The 18,376-nt window shown below is 35.6% G+C and overlaps 1 protein-coding gene across 1 annotated transcript; it reads left to right on the forward strand.

Moving 5' to 3' along the window:
- The first annotated feature begins 4,958 nt into the window (after nt 1-4,958).
- Nucleotides 4,959-17,958, forward strand: LOC131930999 (Na(+)/citrate cotransporter-like). Its single transcript, XM_059287675.1, has 14 exons — nt 4,959-5,149; nt 5,749-5,902; nt 10,427-10,585; nt 10,736-10,851; nt 11,025-11,192; nt 11,340-11,516; nt 13,618-13,746; nt 15,305-15,409; nt 15,568-15,672; nt 15,812-15,906; nt 16,492-16,604; nt 17,000-17,161; nt 17,533-17,670; nt 17,809-17,958. Exons 1-14 carry the CDS (start codon nt 4,959-4,961, stop codon nt 17,956-17,958), a joined length of 1,962 nt encoding a protein of 653 aa, XP_059143658.1.
- The last annotated feature ends 418 nt before the right edge of the window (nt 17,959-18,376 follow it).

Raw genomic sequence — 18,376 nt, forward strand, 5'->3', positions numbered from 1 at the left:
CCATCCACCCACAACCAAGCTAAAATGACCTAATCCATCCACCCACAACCCAGCTAAAATGACCTAATTCATCCAACCACAACCCTGCTAAAATTACCTAATCCATCCACCCACAACCAAGCTAAAATGGCCTAATTCATCCACCCACAACCCAGCTAAAATGACCTAATTCATCCACCCACAACCAAGCTTAAATGACCTAATCCATCCATCCACAACCAAGCTAAAATGACCTAATCCATCCACCCACAACCCAGCTAAAATGACCTAATCCCATCCACCCACAACCCAGCTAAAATGACCTAATCCATCCATCCACAACCCTGCTAAAATGACCTACTCTATCTATCCACAACCAAGCTAAAATGACCTAATCCATCCACCCACAACCCAGTTTAAATGACCTAATCTATCTATCCACAACCAAGCTAAAATGACCTAATCCATCCACCCCCAACCCAGCTAAAATGACCTAATTCATCCATCCACAACCAAGCTAAAATGACCTAATACTATCCACCCACAACCCAGCTAAAATGACCTAATTCATCCACCCACAACCCTGCTAAAATTACCTAATCCATCCACCCACAACCCAGCTAAAATGACCTAATTCATCCACCCACAACCCTGCTAAAATGACCTAATTCATCCATCCACAACCCAGCTAAAATGACCTAATCCATCCATCCACAACCCAGCTAAAATGACCTAATCCATCGATCCACAACCAAGCTAAAATGACCTAATCCATCCATCCACAACCCAGCTAAAATGACCAACTCATACATCCACAACCCAGCTAAAATGACCTAATCCATCCATCCACAACCCAGCTAAAATGACCTAATCCATCGATCCACAACCAAGCTAAAATGACCTAATCCATCCATCCACAACCCAGCTAAAATGACCTAATCCATCCATCCACAACCCAGCTAAAATGACCCACTCCCTGCTCTGCCTCACACCGTTGATTTATTATACAAACATTTCTAACGTAAAATGTCACTGTACTGGTGTTTCGGTTAATCAAACTTTATTAGACGGTTAAAAGAATTCTAAACTCGTGTTGGCTTTTTAAATTTAACGTTTCGTTAGTCAAACAATTCTTTTTTCTATAAAACTGAGAACTTACTCTCATATGCCCTGCTTGTAGCACGAACTCAACTTTTCATTGCGGAAAGTTGAAGAAGGTAATTTGATACAAATTTCAGGATTTTTTTCTCTATTTAGTTTTATAACAATAATTTACTACATTGGTGTTTTATTTCAATTATTTCCTCCATTGAAGCATTCTATCAATTATTTTAGTTGAAATCGAGGATTTTCTATATTAGTGTTGTATATCAATAATTATTTTCTCTATTAAAGTTTTATATCAATTATTTTCTGTATTAAAGTTGAAATCAATTATTTTCTATATTAGTGTTTTGTATCAATTATTTCCTCTATTAAAATTTTATATCAATTATTTTTCTATATTAGTGTTTTACATCAACGAGTTATATGGATTATGATATCAAATCACATTTAATCTATATACTACTAAAAGTCAAGTTTGTTTACATGTTTGAATATTTTTTTTTTTTTTTGTTTGTCCGATCGAGTATTGTGATATGTTCGACTCTATGTGGAGAGCTGTAAAATAGTATGTAGGTAGAGAATAATTTTTTAATGCAGCCAGACTGTTAATCACAAATTTATTTAATGACGTTAATTAATTTATTGATTTATTCATACGTAGAGTAACCCATTTTTTTTTAAAATGTTAAAACATTGACTAAACTTTGTGGGAATAGTGACGTCACAGGTTTTTGTTTACTCTTTAGTACAATAAAATGGCGGCGTCTATCGAAGAAAATTGTGTTCCCATTCAAAAGTTTAACGCGTTCTAAATCTAATTTTCTGTCGGTCATAACTTTAACAATACGTCCGTTTGCTGTATTTATTACGTTCCAACACTTATATCAATTTTAAACTGTCTTTTTTCATTTAGTTTTACAATAAATTTCTCTAGATCTAAAGATCAGCTGTCGAAGGAAAGTTATGAATCTAGCCTAGATCTATAGATCTAGATCTAGCCTAGATCTAGGTCACTAGACTCAATGTAAATTCTAGATCTAGACTTAATGTAAATTCTACATCTAGAATCTATTTCAGGCCTTAATACATCTAGAATCTATTTCAGGCCTTAATTATTTTATATAAATCTTTGTTTGGCTAATTTAAGATAAAATTTAATTTGAAAGTTACTACTACTAGACTTAGATCTAGATCTATGCGCGGAGACTCAAAAGTATAGTATAAAAATTCATTTGTGACGTCACGAGTAAATAGCTAAGTTGGTAGCGTAGTCCGCTCTCATGCGGGTGGCACAGGTTCTAGACCAATATGTCAATGATATTTTTTTTCAATTTTTTTTTTTAGATGTGAATGATAAAGTTGCCTATCTGAACTTGGCAGGATACAGGGCAGGTGAAGTAGAGTTCATCTGTTTCTTTGTCCTAAGCATATGAAAGGATAGTGTGGTCAGAGACATGCTCGGCTGGAATCGTTTTTTAAACGATAAAAACATGTCGTCTGAGACTTGGCGGGACACTGGGCAGGTGAAGTAGAGTTGAGTAGGTCACATGTGACGTCAGTATATGAAGGGATAGTCCGAAATCGGTGTTTTCGGTGTTTTTAAAAGATAAGAAACATATTTTTGAATGTGGGGTCTGTTTTTTGTGACGATAAGTGACACTGCAGTAGCGTAGCGAGGAGGGGGGTGGGCGGGAAGGGAGGCGGGGGGGGGGGAGAGGGGAGGCGGGGGGAGGTGGAGGGGGGAAGGGGGGGGCGGGGGGACATATGTCGGGGCGCCAAAATAGTTTGGAAAAATAAATTGAAAGGTTGAGGGGGGTTCAAATCGAAAGTTTGAGTGGGGGGATGCACATCAAAAAATTGAGGGGGGGGGGTTGAAAATCGAAATCTTGAGGGGGGGGTTAAAATCGAAAAGTTTGTCCCCGGGCGCCGGGAAGGGTCGCTATGCCTCTGAGTGACAGACGTGATGTTTTTTTATGGATGACCCCCGAAACCCACAGTTATCCAACGGATGACGGGTATTCTAGTTTTTGTTTAAAAATCTGGTAAATAAAATTTTTAAAATGCACAAGTGGAACTTTTTTTTTGCCGTGTTCAAGAAATTCTTCCTGCACTAACATACAGAGTAAAATATCGCGTGTGCATGTGGTTCTCTTCTATCTACGAATTTCTGTGTAGTAAAACTGAAGTGTTTATTTTGTATCAATTATAAATCCTAACCCCCTTCCCCTGACGGTTAACTCTCGACTACGTGAGATCTTGGTTTTCTATACTTCTGGATAGTTAGGATTAATGTTTCTGGGGGCAAGTTTGTTCTACTTCATCTGACCGGTCTGACCTGATTGGTTAAGTTTTGAAAGTTTACCCTTTTTTTCCATTTGGTCAGGTATGTGGTATAATGCAAGCTAACATTTATAACAGACACCTTCCATTAAAACAATACATCTGCGTACATAATACTCCACTCCATCTGCACCATAACAATCTACCTTCTATCATTATGCATCAACATTCTACTAAAAAAAACTTCACTTCCCATTACAAAACTCCATCTTTAAACACAGAACTGCACTTTATCTCATAAAACTCCACCGCCCACTACAGAACTCCACTTTATCTCATAAAACTCCACCCCACATTACACCAACCATCTATTATATTGAACGAATCAGTTCAATTATTTACAGATAACAAGATCAACTGTTTATAAGATAAGGAATAATGGCTTAATATGTTTTTAATTTGTTATAATGAAAAAATGTTGTTTTAGTACGATTCGAGTCTATTCTATTAAAACTAAAAAATATATAATTATTTTTGAAAATATTATAAATTTTTGTAATAATTTTTTTTATAAGTAAAATTCAAAAGTTTAAAACAATTAAAATTTTCTTAGTAATTCAAAAACTTGCACATTATATAGAGAAAATTGTGAGTCAGTTTTAAAATTTTGTAACGGCATGAAATACATAATAATAATAATAATATAGCGATCCACATCTCCTTTATATTTGTTTGAACGGGGCAAATCATTATACATTTAACGAAAAAGAAAGCATTTTCTTCCATTTTGTGTATACTAAATGACCCAGTTTCCACTTGGAAAACGGTTTGCCGCTTTCACTAACAATACACTAGCCGCACTCCAGCCTTATTAGGACTCTTCACCCACAATATCCCAACGCCCTGGGTAATTTATTTAATAAGTCCAGGCTAATTAGGGGTCCTAAAGCAGTCAAGTTTTGTGGACATTCGTATTTGATTCGCATCCTTATTTAAAAAAAATATATATATAAATTTTTGTTCAACATAACATTGTACAAATATTCAACAAAGTCATTTCATGTATCGATTAAAAACCCCATAATGCATTGGTACTTTTCAATTGGCAACTATTTCTCGTTTTTAATGGACTTGCGTTAAAGTGAAGAACTTTCTGCTTGTTGAAAACTTGAGTCATAGTTCTTTATGTGAGAAGTTTTGAGTGGGTTTTACATTATGTCTCTAAATTTCATTACTTTCTTAAAATGTATTTTAGTTTTATGTAGGCCCCTATACTTAATATTTTTACTCATTTTAACACTCAATACATAGTTCACATTTCATGATCTTGGGTTTGGAACAAAACTATTAATAAATATTCTTACTTCTAAACCCTGGTCTGTTTAAATAGTCTAAAGATAGATATAAAAGATGGTTATCAAACACCTTATTAAATTTTTGTTTAATTAACACATTTTCTTTCCTCATTTAAAAGGTTTGGGTCTTCTGCAAGATGTCATATGTCCTTTGACGCTGTTCACGTGATGACAACATCACATTCGTGCTATAAATAACCCGTGACAAGTCCCACAACTCACCTTGACCCTGTTGCCATGGAAGCCTTTACCGAGTCCCTCGATTCCAGCTCACCTAGACGGCCTTCACCTGTGTTTCTCCCATCCTACATGCCCCGCCCGCCCGTCACACAGCAGGAACTTCATGTTGGCGAGCTGGATCTCGACTTCAAGCCGGAGGTGGTGGTAAATATTGCTCGGATGTCGAGGAGAGGGGGCGAGAAAAAGGAGTGAGTTATACCAGTGTAGAATTTATCAAACTGAAATTTTAAAAATAAAATCGGAAAAAATTGAGTTATAACAGTGTAGAATTTATTAAACTAAAACTGTAAAAAAAAATATTCAGAAAAATTGAGTTATTCTAGTGTATATTTTAAAAAGTTAATTTTGTATTTTCGTTGAAAGATTGTGCTGTTTAATTGAATGAAAAGGTGGCATTTTAAATTTTATCTCTTTAAAAAATAGCAAATTTAAAAAAATTAAAGTAGAGTTAAAGTAGAGTAAAACTTGTATTTTGTCAACAAATTGGATTATTTCAACTATCCGCACGATCTATTTTAAAATAACATAACTCAATGTTGCTTTACTTTTCTTGTGATCTTCAATTTTTTTTAGTTAAATGTAATCTATGTGTAACTTGATCATTGCAGTTAAGTTAATAACTAAACAGTTCATTTCTTAACCATAACTTAGCTATTTAAAATTCAATCGCCATATACAGACTTAATTCTGAGTCAAGATTTGTCCAACACACAAACATAACCCTAATGTTTTCAAGATTTGTGCAACACTCAAACACAACCCTAATTTTCTCTTAAACTAACCCCAGCGTGAGCACCAGCAACAACATGGACAGTGACGTGAAAGTTGACACAACTAGTGGGATCTCACTGCTCAAGTACGTCATTTCCTGGTGGTACCTCGTGGTCATTATAGCCACGCCCCTCGTCTTTCTACCCATATTTCTCTGCGTGGATGAAAAAGTAATTAATTATCTATCTCATTAAATTAATAAGTGGACTTTAGAAATTATTATACACAGATTTGTATTGAAACAACTTCTGCTATTATAGTAAAACTAGCCGTCCCGGCCAGGCCCTGCTCTGGCTTCTGTGAAAAACCTTTCTGTTAAAGACCATTACCTGTGTGTTTAGTAATCATCATAAACCCGGCATTGCCCACCCAAACCACAACCAACCAAAACCAAAACAACAAAACGCAAACATAACGCTAACACAATTACAAATACAAACGAAAACAAAAACTTAACAACAAACACAACCACACCCACAAACACCAATACAAACACAAAGAAAAAACAAACAAAAAAGCAAACGAAAACAAAAACCTAACAACAAACCCAACCACAAACACCAATACCAACAAAAAAAAATCAACGAAAAAAGCAAACGAAAACAAACCAAATCCAAACGCAAAACCAACCAAAAACACAAATACAAACCCAAACAAAAAAAAACACAAACAAAAACGAAAAAAGAAAGAACAAAAACGAACCAAATTAAAACGCAACCACTAACGCAAACCCACCTAAACACAAAGAAAACACTAACGCGAACATAAGCGCCCGGGGCGGAATCACCTGTTTTAGCTTAATGAACGACTATAGTACCCCAACTTATTCACAGTCATTGCACTCACTTAAACGAACGCGCCTGTTTCAATTTAATAAACAATTTTAATACTCCAAGCTTATCCGTAAAATACCTACAACATTTGCACTTGATCAATCCCCGCTAATTATGTAATTATTTTTTTTCCCAACACCAAAACAAAGTTATTAAAAAGTAAATTATTTTCACGGAATGCAATGGTTTTATAAAGGGAAGTAATTGTGTTTTTCCTAATTTATCAAAGGGAAGTAAGTGCTATAGGACTAAATAAAGACATAATTAGAATTTTTGTAAAAGATGATATTTTTTTTAAAACTTGTGTTTAATAAACATGCCGACAATTATTACTATAATTTGAAAAATGAAAATTATTTCCCAACACTTTCAATAGTAATTTTTTAGCTCATAAATTTAGACAAATGCGCACGATAATTTTTCTAACACTTAAAATCGTACAATTCCAACGACATACAAATGCATCACATACAGAACTGAGCTTTATATATTAGATACTAGCCGTCCCGGCCAGGCCCTGCTCTGGCTTCTGTGAAAAACCTTTCTGTTAAAGACCATTACCTGTGTGTTTAGTAATCATCATAAACCCGGCATTGCCCACCCAAACCACAACCAACCAAAACCAAAACAACAAAACGCAAACATAACGCTAACACAATTACAAATACAAACGAAAACAAAAACTTAACAACAAACACAACCACACCCACAAACACCAATAAAAAAAAAATCAACGAAAAAAGCAAACGAAAACAAACCAAATCCAAACGCAAAACCAACCAAAAACACAAATACAAACCCAAACAAAAAAAACACAAACAAAAACGTAAAAAGAAAGAACAAAAACGAACCAAATTAAAACGCAACCACTAACGCAAACCCACCTAAACACAAAGAAAACACTAACGCGAACATAAACGCCCGGGGCGGAATCACCTGTTTTAGCTTAATGAACGACTATAGTACCCCAACTTATTCACAGTCTTTTGCACTCACTTAAACGAACGCGCCTGTTTCAATTTAATAAACAATTTTAATACTCCAAGCTTATCCGTAAAATACCTACAACATTTGCACTTGATCAATCCCCGCTAATTATGTAATTATTTTTTTTCCCAACACCAAAACAAAGTAATTAAAAAGTAAATTATTTTCACGGAATGCAATGGTTTTTTATAAAGGGAAGTAATTGTGTTTTTCCTAATTTATCAAAGGGAAGTAAGTGCTATAGGACTAAATAAAGACATAATTAGAATTTTTGTAAAAGATGATATTTTTTTTAAAACTTGTGTTTAATGAACATGCCGACAATTATTACTATAATTTGAAAAATGAAAATTATTTCCCAACACTTTCAATGGTAATTTTTTAGCTCATAAATTTAGACAAATGCGCACGATAATTTTTCTAACACTTAAAATCGTACAATTCCAACGACATACAAATGCATTACATACAGAACTGAGCTTTATATATTAGATTAGATTAAATTAAACAAATAAACGAATGTTTTAAACATAATTAGACAAAAAGTGTATTTTTTTTCAAATGTAAATATACAGACTTATTAATGTAGGCTATACATTTGTAATGCAAACTATTGTAGGTAAACTTTATAATGTCAACTTTTAAAATGTAAACATGTCTGTTGTCAACTTTTGATTCCAAATAGTTTCAAATTTTTGTACCCAGAAAACATATTTTTCAACCAAAATTGAATATTTTATAAAATTTGTGTAATAGTACAAAATTACTTCCGGTTTTATAAAGGCTAGAAATAGTTAAAGAAATAATTACTAGTAATATAATAGTAATTTAGCAAACACTTTTTAAAGAATTGGATTAGTAGAGTCAGAGTGTTGTGGTGATAAGGAATGTTATATTATTTAATATAAATACAATACTGGGTAAACATCATAGACCATTATTATGTATTTTATCATGGAAAACAATTGTTGTTACTTTAATTGTTTTACTCTCCATGGCCATTCCAGTTTACTTCAATGAGAGGTTAAGGGTGGGTTTTTTTATATTTAAAATTGATAAAATAATTCTAAAATTATTTTCAACCGCTTATATTTAATACAAAAAATATGAACTTGAGTGTAATTGATGGTTCCCAAACAGCTATAAGTCTTTAAAAATTAACTTTAATTTTACCGCTAGCCATATTTTAAAAACGATTTTTCACAAAAGTGTGTATGCTTATATAGACTTTTCAAGCATATACCAAGATTACTCAAGCCATCTTCCCAGCATGTAAACGTTTCTTAAGGGGATATGCTCCTTACAAAATCACAAAATTCCTAGTTTTCGCAATGATGGGTTTCTTGCACTTTTGTATACGTTGTCCATTTTTAAATTAAGAAAATAATAGACTTAAAGAAAAAAAATTGTGTTTAAAATATCATTTTTAAGACCCAGTTAATTAAAAAAAAGTAATAATTTGTTCTCAATCTTACAAGCTTTCTACAAATCGTTTTATATCAGTCATCATATTGTATTTGGTATCATTGGAAAGCTTCATTTCTCACGTATTTGATAATCGTATTTTCAATCATGTCGGAAATACCCAAAGTCTACAATCGGCTTTACAAATTACACAGATCTGTGATTTTCGTGACCTACTTTTTGTTTCTTTTTGCTGTTTTTCTTAGTTCGCACTTTTTTAACACTAAAAACCCTACTACCTTTTTACTTTCTCGTATATACGTAGTATAGAGAAAGTATTGTAATCGTGCAAAAAAAAAAATCGAGATTTTTACAAATCTCGACGTTTTACACCTCACTTATACGGAAAAACATAATTTTGCAATCTTGTCCGTATGTCTGTGTGTGTGTGTGTCTGTCTGTGTGTGTGTCTGTCCGTGTGTAAACACGATAACTTGAGTACCGTTACAGCTAGGTTGATGAAATTTCATATATAAGTATTATATTAAAATCGTAGATCCGTATCAACTTTTGAGCGATTTCCGACAACCGAAAGTGGTACTTTTTCTACTTTGAATTTTTCAAAAGCCTATAACTTGAGTACTATTTCAGATAGATAAATGAAATTTCACATGTAAGTAAAAGATCTAATTCTCTACCTTCTGTTAAATTTTGAGTAATTTCCGTTGACCGGAAGTAGTAATTTACGCTACTTCCGATTTCTCAAAAAACTAATGTAAATTTTTAAAGTACTAATACTATTGCGCACCATTATACACACCTTTATTAGGCGTTCGCTTGGTGCGCAATTGTTTTTTACTGAGATTCTATTCTATTTTTAAAAGTTTCAGTATTTAAAATGGATTAAAAATCATAACTATATCCCCAGTTACCATCCCCTGTTGTTTTATATAAGAATATTCGAGAAAGTTTAGGGGAGATCACTACCAGTTTATTATTAATTAAATAATGCAAACCATATTTTCAGTAATTGTTATTCATGCTGAAATAAAACTTTTTTCACGAGGGAATTGTGATAACTTTCATAGGAAAAAGTTGCAAATATGCAAATTATAAAACTTTTGAATTAAAAAAAGGACTATTTTTCAGACCTCGTAAAATTTTGTCGTAGTAAAAGTTTTAATATTTACTAAAATATAAGCCTTTAAAATTTGATTGCTATAAATGCATAAATAAAAAAGCCTTAGCATTTTTCAAAGTACCGAAAAATTCAAAATGGCGGAGGTTTTCTCGGGTTTCCACGACAACCAAAATTGTTTTAAACTCTTTTTTTGCTGTTTAATACTTACTTCCATGCGCCAAATATGGTAAAAGTATTCAAAAGGCTTTAGATCTTAAATTGTAAAAAATATTTAAAAAAACGGAGCATGTCCTCTTAAATAAAATGTTCTTTCATCATCCTTTCTACAGCATCAGAGACAGGCAAGATGTGGTTACGTCATAGCCGTCATGGCGGTCTTCTGGATCACAGAGGCGCTGCCCATCGCCGTGACGTCACTGGCACCTGTCGTCTTGTTACCTGCAATGGGGGTTATGTCAGCCAAAGACACGTCAGCTGCTTACTTCAATGTAGGCTTGGAGATTAATTATTTTGGATAACTAATTGGGCCTACAATTAATTAAAACACGATTTTAAAAGATTTCACACTATTTTATTATCTGGCTTAAATACAACATTTGGACAACATACACGTTTGCTCTGTGTTATCTTCATCACAGGACACGTCCATGTTGTTTATAGGCGGTCTTCTGGTTGCCATAGCAATCGAGGTCTGGAACGTCCACAAGAGAATAGCACTGATGGTGTTGAAGATAGTCGGTGCCGAGCCGAAATGGTGGGTTTCATTTTAATTCGCATACTGGATAGAAATAATGGTTATTGATATTTACCAAAAAAATAATATTAATTTTTTTTTGAGGATATGCAATAATAATAAGTATTTCTTCTGCTGGATTAAAGCAGAATAATCAATATGATTCTTTTGGCCTTTGTTGACATTTGTTAAAGTTTGCTGTTCGGTATAACGATGGTCACGTGGTTCTTGTCCCTGTGGATCTCCAACACGGCCACGACGGCCATGATGATGACCATCGTCCAGGCCTTGCTGCAGCAGTTCAAGGACATGAACATCAACGAGAAGTCCAAGAAAGCCATCACTAACGGAGATTTAAACAGGTGAGGTGTCATTACTAACTGAGGTTTTAACAGGTAATGTGCCAACACTAACAGAGGTGAGAGGATTAGATATTGAATTTCCTCTATGTAAAGTCCAATGATTTCTCTGTATGAAGAGTCCGCACTAAAACAACTTTTATCCCCCAGTGACCCCAAATCAACTGACGCACTCAAGCGTAAACAAGATCAGGAACTGGCCGACGCCGAGTTTCTGAGACTGAGCAAGGCGCTGTCTCTGACGGCAGCGTACGCTTCAAGCATTGGAGGCATCGGCAGCCTGACTGGAACCGGACCTAACCTTGTCCTGTTTGCTGCGGCACAGAAGTAAGTGGGGGTGGGGTGGAAGGACATCGATAACTGCAAGTTATAATGTACAGCAAGATTCGTTGGAAAACAACTCACATTCAACATTGTTTGATTTGGTATAATTTTGGGGCTCCTAAATTTCGGGGCCCTCTGGCGGCTGCCCTCTCAGCCCCCCCTCTTCCCCACCCTCTCGTTAATCCGCCATTGTGGCTATAGCGGGTGACACAAAAAAGACTAGTGGTGACATTTTTAATAGAATACTAGACTACCCGTTATCTAGTTAGATAACTGTGGTTTTCGAGTGTCATCCATAAATGACATCACGTCTGTCACTTATCATCATAAAAGAACCAGACCCCTAAATTAAAAAAGGCGTAACACCCACACCTCAGACGTTTTTGTCTTTTAAAAACACTGATTTTGTCTGAGCATGGGTCTGACAACATAATCTCTTCAAATGCTGAGGTCACAAAAACAGGTCAACTCTACTTCACCTGCCCAGTGTCCTCCCAACTCAGACATCTTTTTTGTCTTTGAAAACACAGATTTTGGCTGAGCATGGGTCTGACCACACTATCTCTTCATACTCTGAAGTCACAGGTGAACTTTACACCTACCCAACATTACTTCACCTGCCCAGTATTCCGCCAAGTCTCAGAAAACATGTTTTATCTTTAAAAAAAAAAATTTCGGCCGAGCATGGCTCTGACCCAGTGGCGTAGCGAGGTCGGGTGTCACCCGGTGCGGCACTTAATGGTGCCATCCCCCCAGAGCGTAGCGACCCTTCCCGGGGACAAACTTTCAAGTTTTCGATTTGCACCCCCCCCCCCTCAAACTTTCGATTTGCACCCCCCCTCAAGTTTTCGATTTGCACCCCCCTCAAGTTTTCGATTTGCACCCCCCCCCCCTCAAACTTTTGATTTGCACCCCCCGTCAAGTTTTTCTCTATATATTTTGCTATTTTATGCCTTGGTGTCACCCCACTAAATGGTGTCACCCGGTGCGGTCCGCACCCCGGCCCCCCCCCCCCTCGCTACGCCCCTGCTCTGACCACACTATCCACGTTATATATTGAGGACAAAGAAACAGGTGAACTCTACTTCACCTGCCCTGTATCCCGCTAAGTTCCAATAATAATAATAACTTACATATTTTACTTTTAGTCTGTGTAAGAATCTACGCGAATCGGCCCTAGAATTAGATCTAGAATTATTTAAAATTTAATTGTATCTTAAATTAGCCATTTGTATAGCTAAACAAACAAAGATTTTTATAAAATAATTAAGGCCTGAAATAGATTCTAGATGTAGAATTTACATAAGTCTAGTGACCTAGATCTAGATCTAGACTTCTAGATCTAGATCTAGATTCATAACTTTTTCTTCCTTCGACAGCTGATCTGTAGATCTAGAGAAATTTATTGTTAAACTAAATGAAAAAGACAGTTGAAAATTGATATAAGTGTTGGAACATAATAAATACAGCAAACGGACGTATTGTTAAAGTTATAGCCGACGGGAAATTAGCTTTAGAACGCGTTAAACATTGGAATGGGAACACAATCTTCTTCGATAGAAACCGCCATTTAATTGTACTAAAAAGTAAACAAATCATGTGACGTCACTATTCACTCAAAGTAAAGTCGTTTTTCTAAACTTTTAAAATTAATGTGGTTAATCTACCAATGAATAAATCAATAAATTAATTAACGTCATTAAATAAATTTGTGATTAACAGTCTGTCTGAAAATAAAAATTGTTCTCTACCTACATACTATTTTACAGCCCTGCACATAGAGCAGATTTTCTCCAGTAGTCAATCAGACAAACAAAAAAAAAACAAATAAATATTCAAACATGTAAACAAACGAGTTTTAGTAGTATAGAGATTTATCACAGATTATCACATTTAAATTTAGTCTAATCCTATAACTCTAGTATGTGAATTAGTGTAAAAATACTTTGTATTTTTAATGTTTGTTAAATTCATAGGTATTTACGTAAAAAAATATGATCTGGGACAAAAGTACAAAGTAAAATAAAAACTTATAAAATTATCACATGCTGATTATAGGTTACCAGAAAGTATCACCTAGATAAAACTATACTTTCTTTCTTAGAGCGTATGGGGACGTAAACCTCAAGTCGCCAGTTACTTTCAGTACTTGGCTAATCTACTGTCTGCCGATGTCTTTCTTGATGATTCTCACATTGTGGGCATGGATGGTGTTAGTGTTTCTCAGGTGCAAGTAAGTCAATATTTCTATTTAGGTATTTAGTTAACCTCTAAACTCTAAATAGATCTTGAATGATCCTCTGTACAGAACTAACAGTACTACGTTGCTCATTGTATTAACCAAGATAAACTGTCCCCTGCTCTATGTATCTGTGTTGTTGTAGTACAAACATTAGAAAGATCTAACCAAACTAAACTGTCCCCTGTGTGTCTGTGTTGTTGTAGTACAAACATTTGAAAGATCTAACCAAACTCAACTGTCCCCTGTGTTGTTGTAGTACAAACATTTGAAAGATCTAACCAAACTAAACTGTCCCCTGTGTGTCTGTGTTGTTGTAGTACAAACATTTGAAAGATCTAACCAAACTAAACTGTCCCCTGTGTGTCTGTGTTGTTGTAGTACAAACATTTGAAAGATCTAACCAAACTAAACTGTCCCTTGCTCTATGTGTCTGTGTTGTTGTAGTACAAACATTTGAAAGATCTAACCAAACTAAACTGTCCCCTGTGTGTCTGTGTTGTTGTAGTACAAACATTTGAAAGATCTAACCAAACTCAACTGTCCCCTGTGTTGTTGTAGTACAAACATTTGAAAGATCTAACCAAACTAAACTGTCCCCTGTGTGTCTGTGTTGTTGTAGTACAAACATTTGAAAGATCTAACCAAACTCAACTGTCCCCTGTGTTGTTGTAGTACAAACATTTGAATGATCTAACCAAACTCAACTGTCCCCTGTGTGTCTGTGTTGTTGTAGTACAAACATTTGAAAGATCTAACCAAACTCAACTGTCCCCTGTGTTGTTGTAGTACAAACATTTGAATGATCTAACCAAACTAAACTGTCCCCTGTGTGTCTGTGTTGTTGTAGTACAAACATTTGAAAGATCTAACCAAACTCAACTGTCCCCTGTGTTGTTGTAGTACAAACATTTGAAAGATCTAACCAAACTAAACTGTCCCCTGTGTGTCTGTGTTGTTGTAGTACAAACATTTGAAAGATCTAACCAAACTCAACTGTCCCCTGTGTTGTTGTAGTACAAACATTTGAAAGATCTAACCAAACTAAACTGTCCCCTGTGTGTCTGTGTTGTTGTAGTACAAACATTTGAAAGATCTAACCAAACTAAACTGTCCCCTGTGTTGTTGTAGTACAAACATTTGAAAGATCTAACCAAACTCAACTGTCCCCTGTGTGTCTGTGTTGTTGTAGTACAAACATTTGAAAGATCTAACCAAACTAAACTGTCCCCTGTGTGTCTGTGTTGTTGTAGTACAAACATTTGAAAGATCTAACCAAACTAAACTGTCCCCTGTGTTTCTGTGTTGTTGTAGTACAAACATTAGAAAGATCTAACCAAACTAAACTGTCCCCTGTGTGTCTGTGTTGTTGTAGTACAAACATTTGAAAGATCTAACCAAACTAAACTGTCCCCTGTGTTTCTGTGTTGTTGTAGTACAAACATTTGAAAGATCTAACCAAACTAAACTGTCCCCTGTGTGTCTGTGTTGTTGTAGTACAAACATTAGAAAGATCTAACCAAACTAAACTGTCCCCTGTATGTCTGTACAGAGGAGGGTGTCTGTGTTGTTGCTGTGCTCCAGAAGCCAACAAGAAAAAACTGGAGAAGGTCAACGCCATGATCAGAGATGAGTACAACAACTTGGGGCCTATCACGTGAGACTTTTTATAACCTAAATTGATTAAAAATGTGGAAAATTAATATGTCATAAATGTAGTTATGAGTGTTATTTTATCAAATTAGTTATAAAACAATTCAGATTTCGATGTTGTCTTAAAATCGTTTCTCTTCACCTAATCTACAAATTTAACAGATTCGCCCAAGGCACAGTGTTGGTATCGTTTACATTGCTAGTTATTGCTTGGATCACTCGTGATCTTGGAGGAGCTGGTGGATGGGCGGACTGGTTTCCTCCTGGGTAAGTCAGGGGAGACTGGGTTGGGAGGTTAGCGCAGGGTTGGATTCACACATTTTATCCCGAGGTTGCCCCTTGAAGATTTGGGTATAAGATTCTCATTTCTCATGTTTGTTTTACCCTCAACTTTTTCTGTCCCCAGCTTGAGTGACTCCACCCCTTCCATCTTGTTTGGTATTCTCATGTTTGTTTTACCGTCATCGCTGCCGAATATTTTCTCACGGAGTGGTGAAACAAGTAAGTCAAAAGATGTCATTTATTTTTTTAACGAACCGACCTGCGGCGCAGCATACGCCGCTATTAGTTGTTTTATTTTCTTCCTTTCAGTAATTCAACATTTGTGCATTCGACACTACCAATTCTGAGACTGAAAATATTTTGCCTTAAAATACTATAAGTAGCTCGTGAAGAACGTTTATCCTCACCTTCCCCCCCCCCCCCATCCCGCCCCCTTGCAAGCAGCCGTCAGTGACGACTGTTTACAGACGACAATGAAAAGATCAAGCAGAACTTGTTACCTTACTTTAGTTTCAAATCGTTTCAAAAAATTAATTATCTGCCACTAATAGCCGTCACTAATACGACCCGGCTCTACGATTGCATATATTCGGCGCGAACCACAGCTCATCAGACTGGTGGGGGTGGGGGCGGTAGCATTATGGTCTGTTGCTGCTGATGTTGAAGTTGGGGAAGGGGCAGATCGGCGTGTGTACGTGGTGGTGGTGTCTCGCATGGTCCCACGTAGAGAAACGTATTGGTGCTCCCAGCACAAAACACATTCAGAAAACTTTTGACGACGCTAAACATTGTTTACTCCTACAGATACCTACACGCAGGTGACGCCCCTGCTGAAGTGGAGTCACGTCCATGAAAAAATGCCCTGGTCCCTGTACCTCCTGCTGGGGGGAGGCTACGCCTTCGCTCAAGCAGCCACGGTGAGTCAAAATTTAATAAGGTTGGTGGTGCACGAGATCTCGTTGTCTAATTAGATGTTAATTAATTGAGATAGTGGGGGGGGGGGGGGGGGTTATGTAATTTACCCTGTCGAGGCTGAAAGGCCAGTGAGGGGAAGGGGGGGAGGGTCTCATCAAGAAATCATTGTCTTTTGAAATAAACTGTAGATTATATCAAGCAGCGATGTAGCTGTACATACGATCCGGATTTTTTTTTTTTTTTTTTTTGTATTTTTTTTTTTGTTTGGCATTTTGGAGACATTTGAACAACATTTTTAAAATTGAATATCGCTGAATATTTGGATGATACAAGACAAGTAAAACAGAAGCTAAACCTAAATATTATTTTGACAATTTTTGTAATTTCATTCCCCCAGGTATCCGGTCTGGCTACCTGGCTAGGTGAGCAGTTGCTTGTGTTCCAGTCACTCAACCAGTGGGTTGTCCTGCTTATCATAACATACATTGTAGATTTCGCTACTGAAGTCACCAGCAACACGGCTATAGCCACGTTAATGATGCCCATCCTTACACAAATGGTGAGTCTATATATGACATGAGTATCTCAAATTTATTAGTAATGGTGTAAATTGCAATACACACATACATACATACATACATACATACATACATACATACATACATACATACATACATACATATATACATATATATATATATATATATATATTTATTTATATAATTATATATATATATATATATATATATATATATATATATATATATATATATATATATATATATATATGTATATATATAGGCCTATATATATATATTTGATAGCGGGTGGATAGTAGTGAAAATATAAGCTTGGTATATTCTCCTCTAAAGGCCAAAACAATTTGTTTAAATTATTTGGTAGTTGAGTGTTTCCATCTTTCTTCTTCAGTCCATCAGCCTGCAAGTCAACCCTCTATTTTTCACGTATCCTGCCGCCATTGCGTCCTCGTTTTCCTTCATGTTGCCCGTGGCAACCCCACCCAACGCCATCGTCTTCGCTGGTGGAACAGTCCGGGTTGTAGACATGGTAAGTAACTGTGTAGCTCTTTTTAGAGTTACTTCCCTTTGACTATACGAGCAACATAATATGTAGCACTATTAATTTTCTAGGTAATCTTTTTCCGTGTGCAGTATTAAAATATTAGTCTTTAAATTTTTTCCACAGGTGTCCAGCGGTTTCTTCTTCAGTATCATTTGTGTGCCGATTCTTGTTTTTGCTACAGCCACGTGGGGTAACGCCTTCTTCCATTTCGACCAAGTACCGAAAGAATTTATAAGAAATGCAACTAGTACTGGTCAAATACTCAGGTCATAATCTGTATATTTAGAAACATCTAATCAAATTTACTCTTTTTTTTTCTTAAATCACTGTCTTTCTGTGTAAGATTTGAATTGTAGTCAAATATTGTAACTAGATTTTAACCAACGATGTTTTTCAAACTTTGTAAATAATTTCATTTTCGATGACAACGCAAGGTTATCTCATTTTAAGTCTATTACTATATAAAACTAATTCTCAAAACTAAATAAAATGGACTAGATTATACCCACTAATGATTTCAATGATGACAGTCGTATCTCTTTGCTTTGTGTTTTCTAGCCAGCGTTCTAGGTCTAGACCGTAACATAAATAAATCACTGTTAAAACTGTGCGCACTGTTTTCTCCGTTTTTCCTCCTTTTCTATGAACTAAAGATCGACTGACAAAATCATGACTAGGATGTTTTAAACCT

Source organism: Physella acuta, unplaced genomic scaffold (genome assembly GCF_028476545.2).
Source record: "Physella acuta isolate Inbredline_101_S28 unplaced genomic scaffold, ASM2847654v3 ptg001874l, whole genome shotgun sequence".
NCBI classification, from domain to species: domain Eukaryota; kingdom Metazoa; phylum Mollusca; class Gastropoda; family Physidae; genus Physella; species Physella acuta.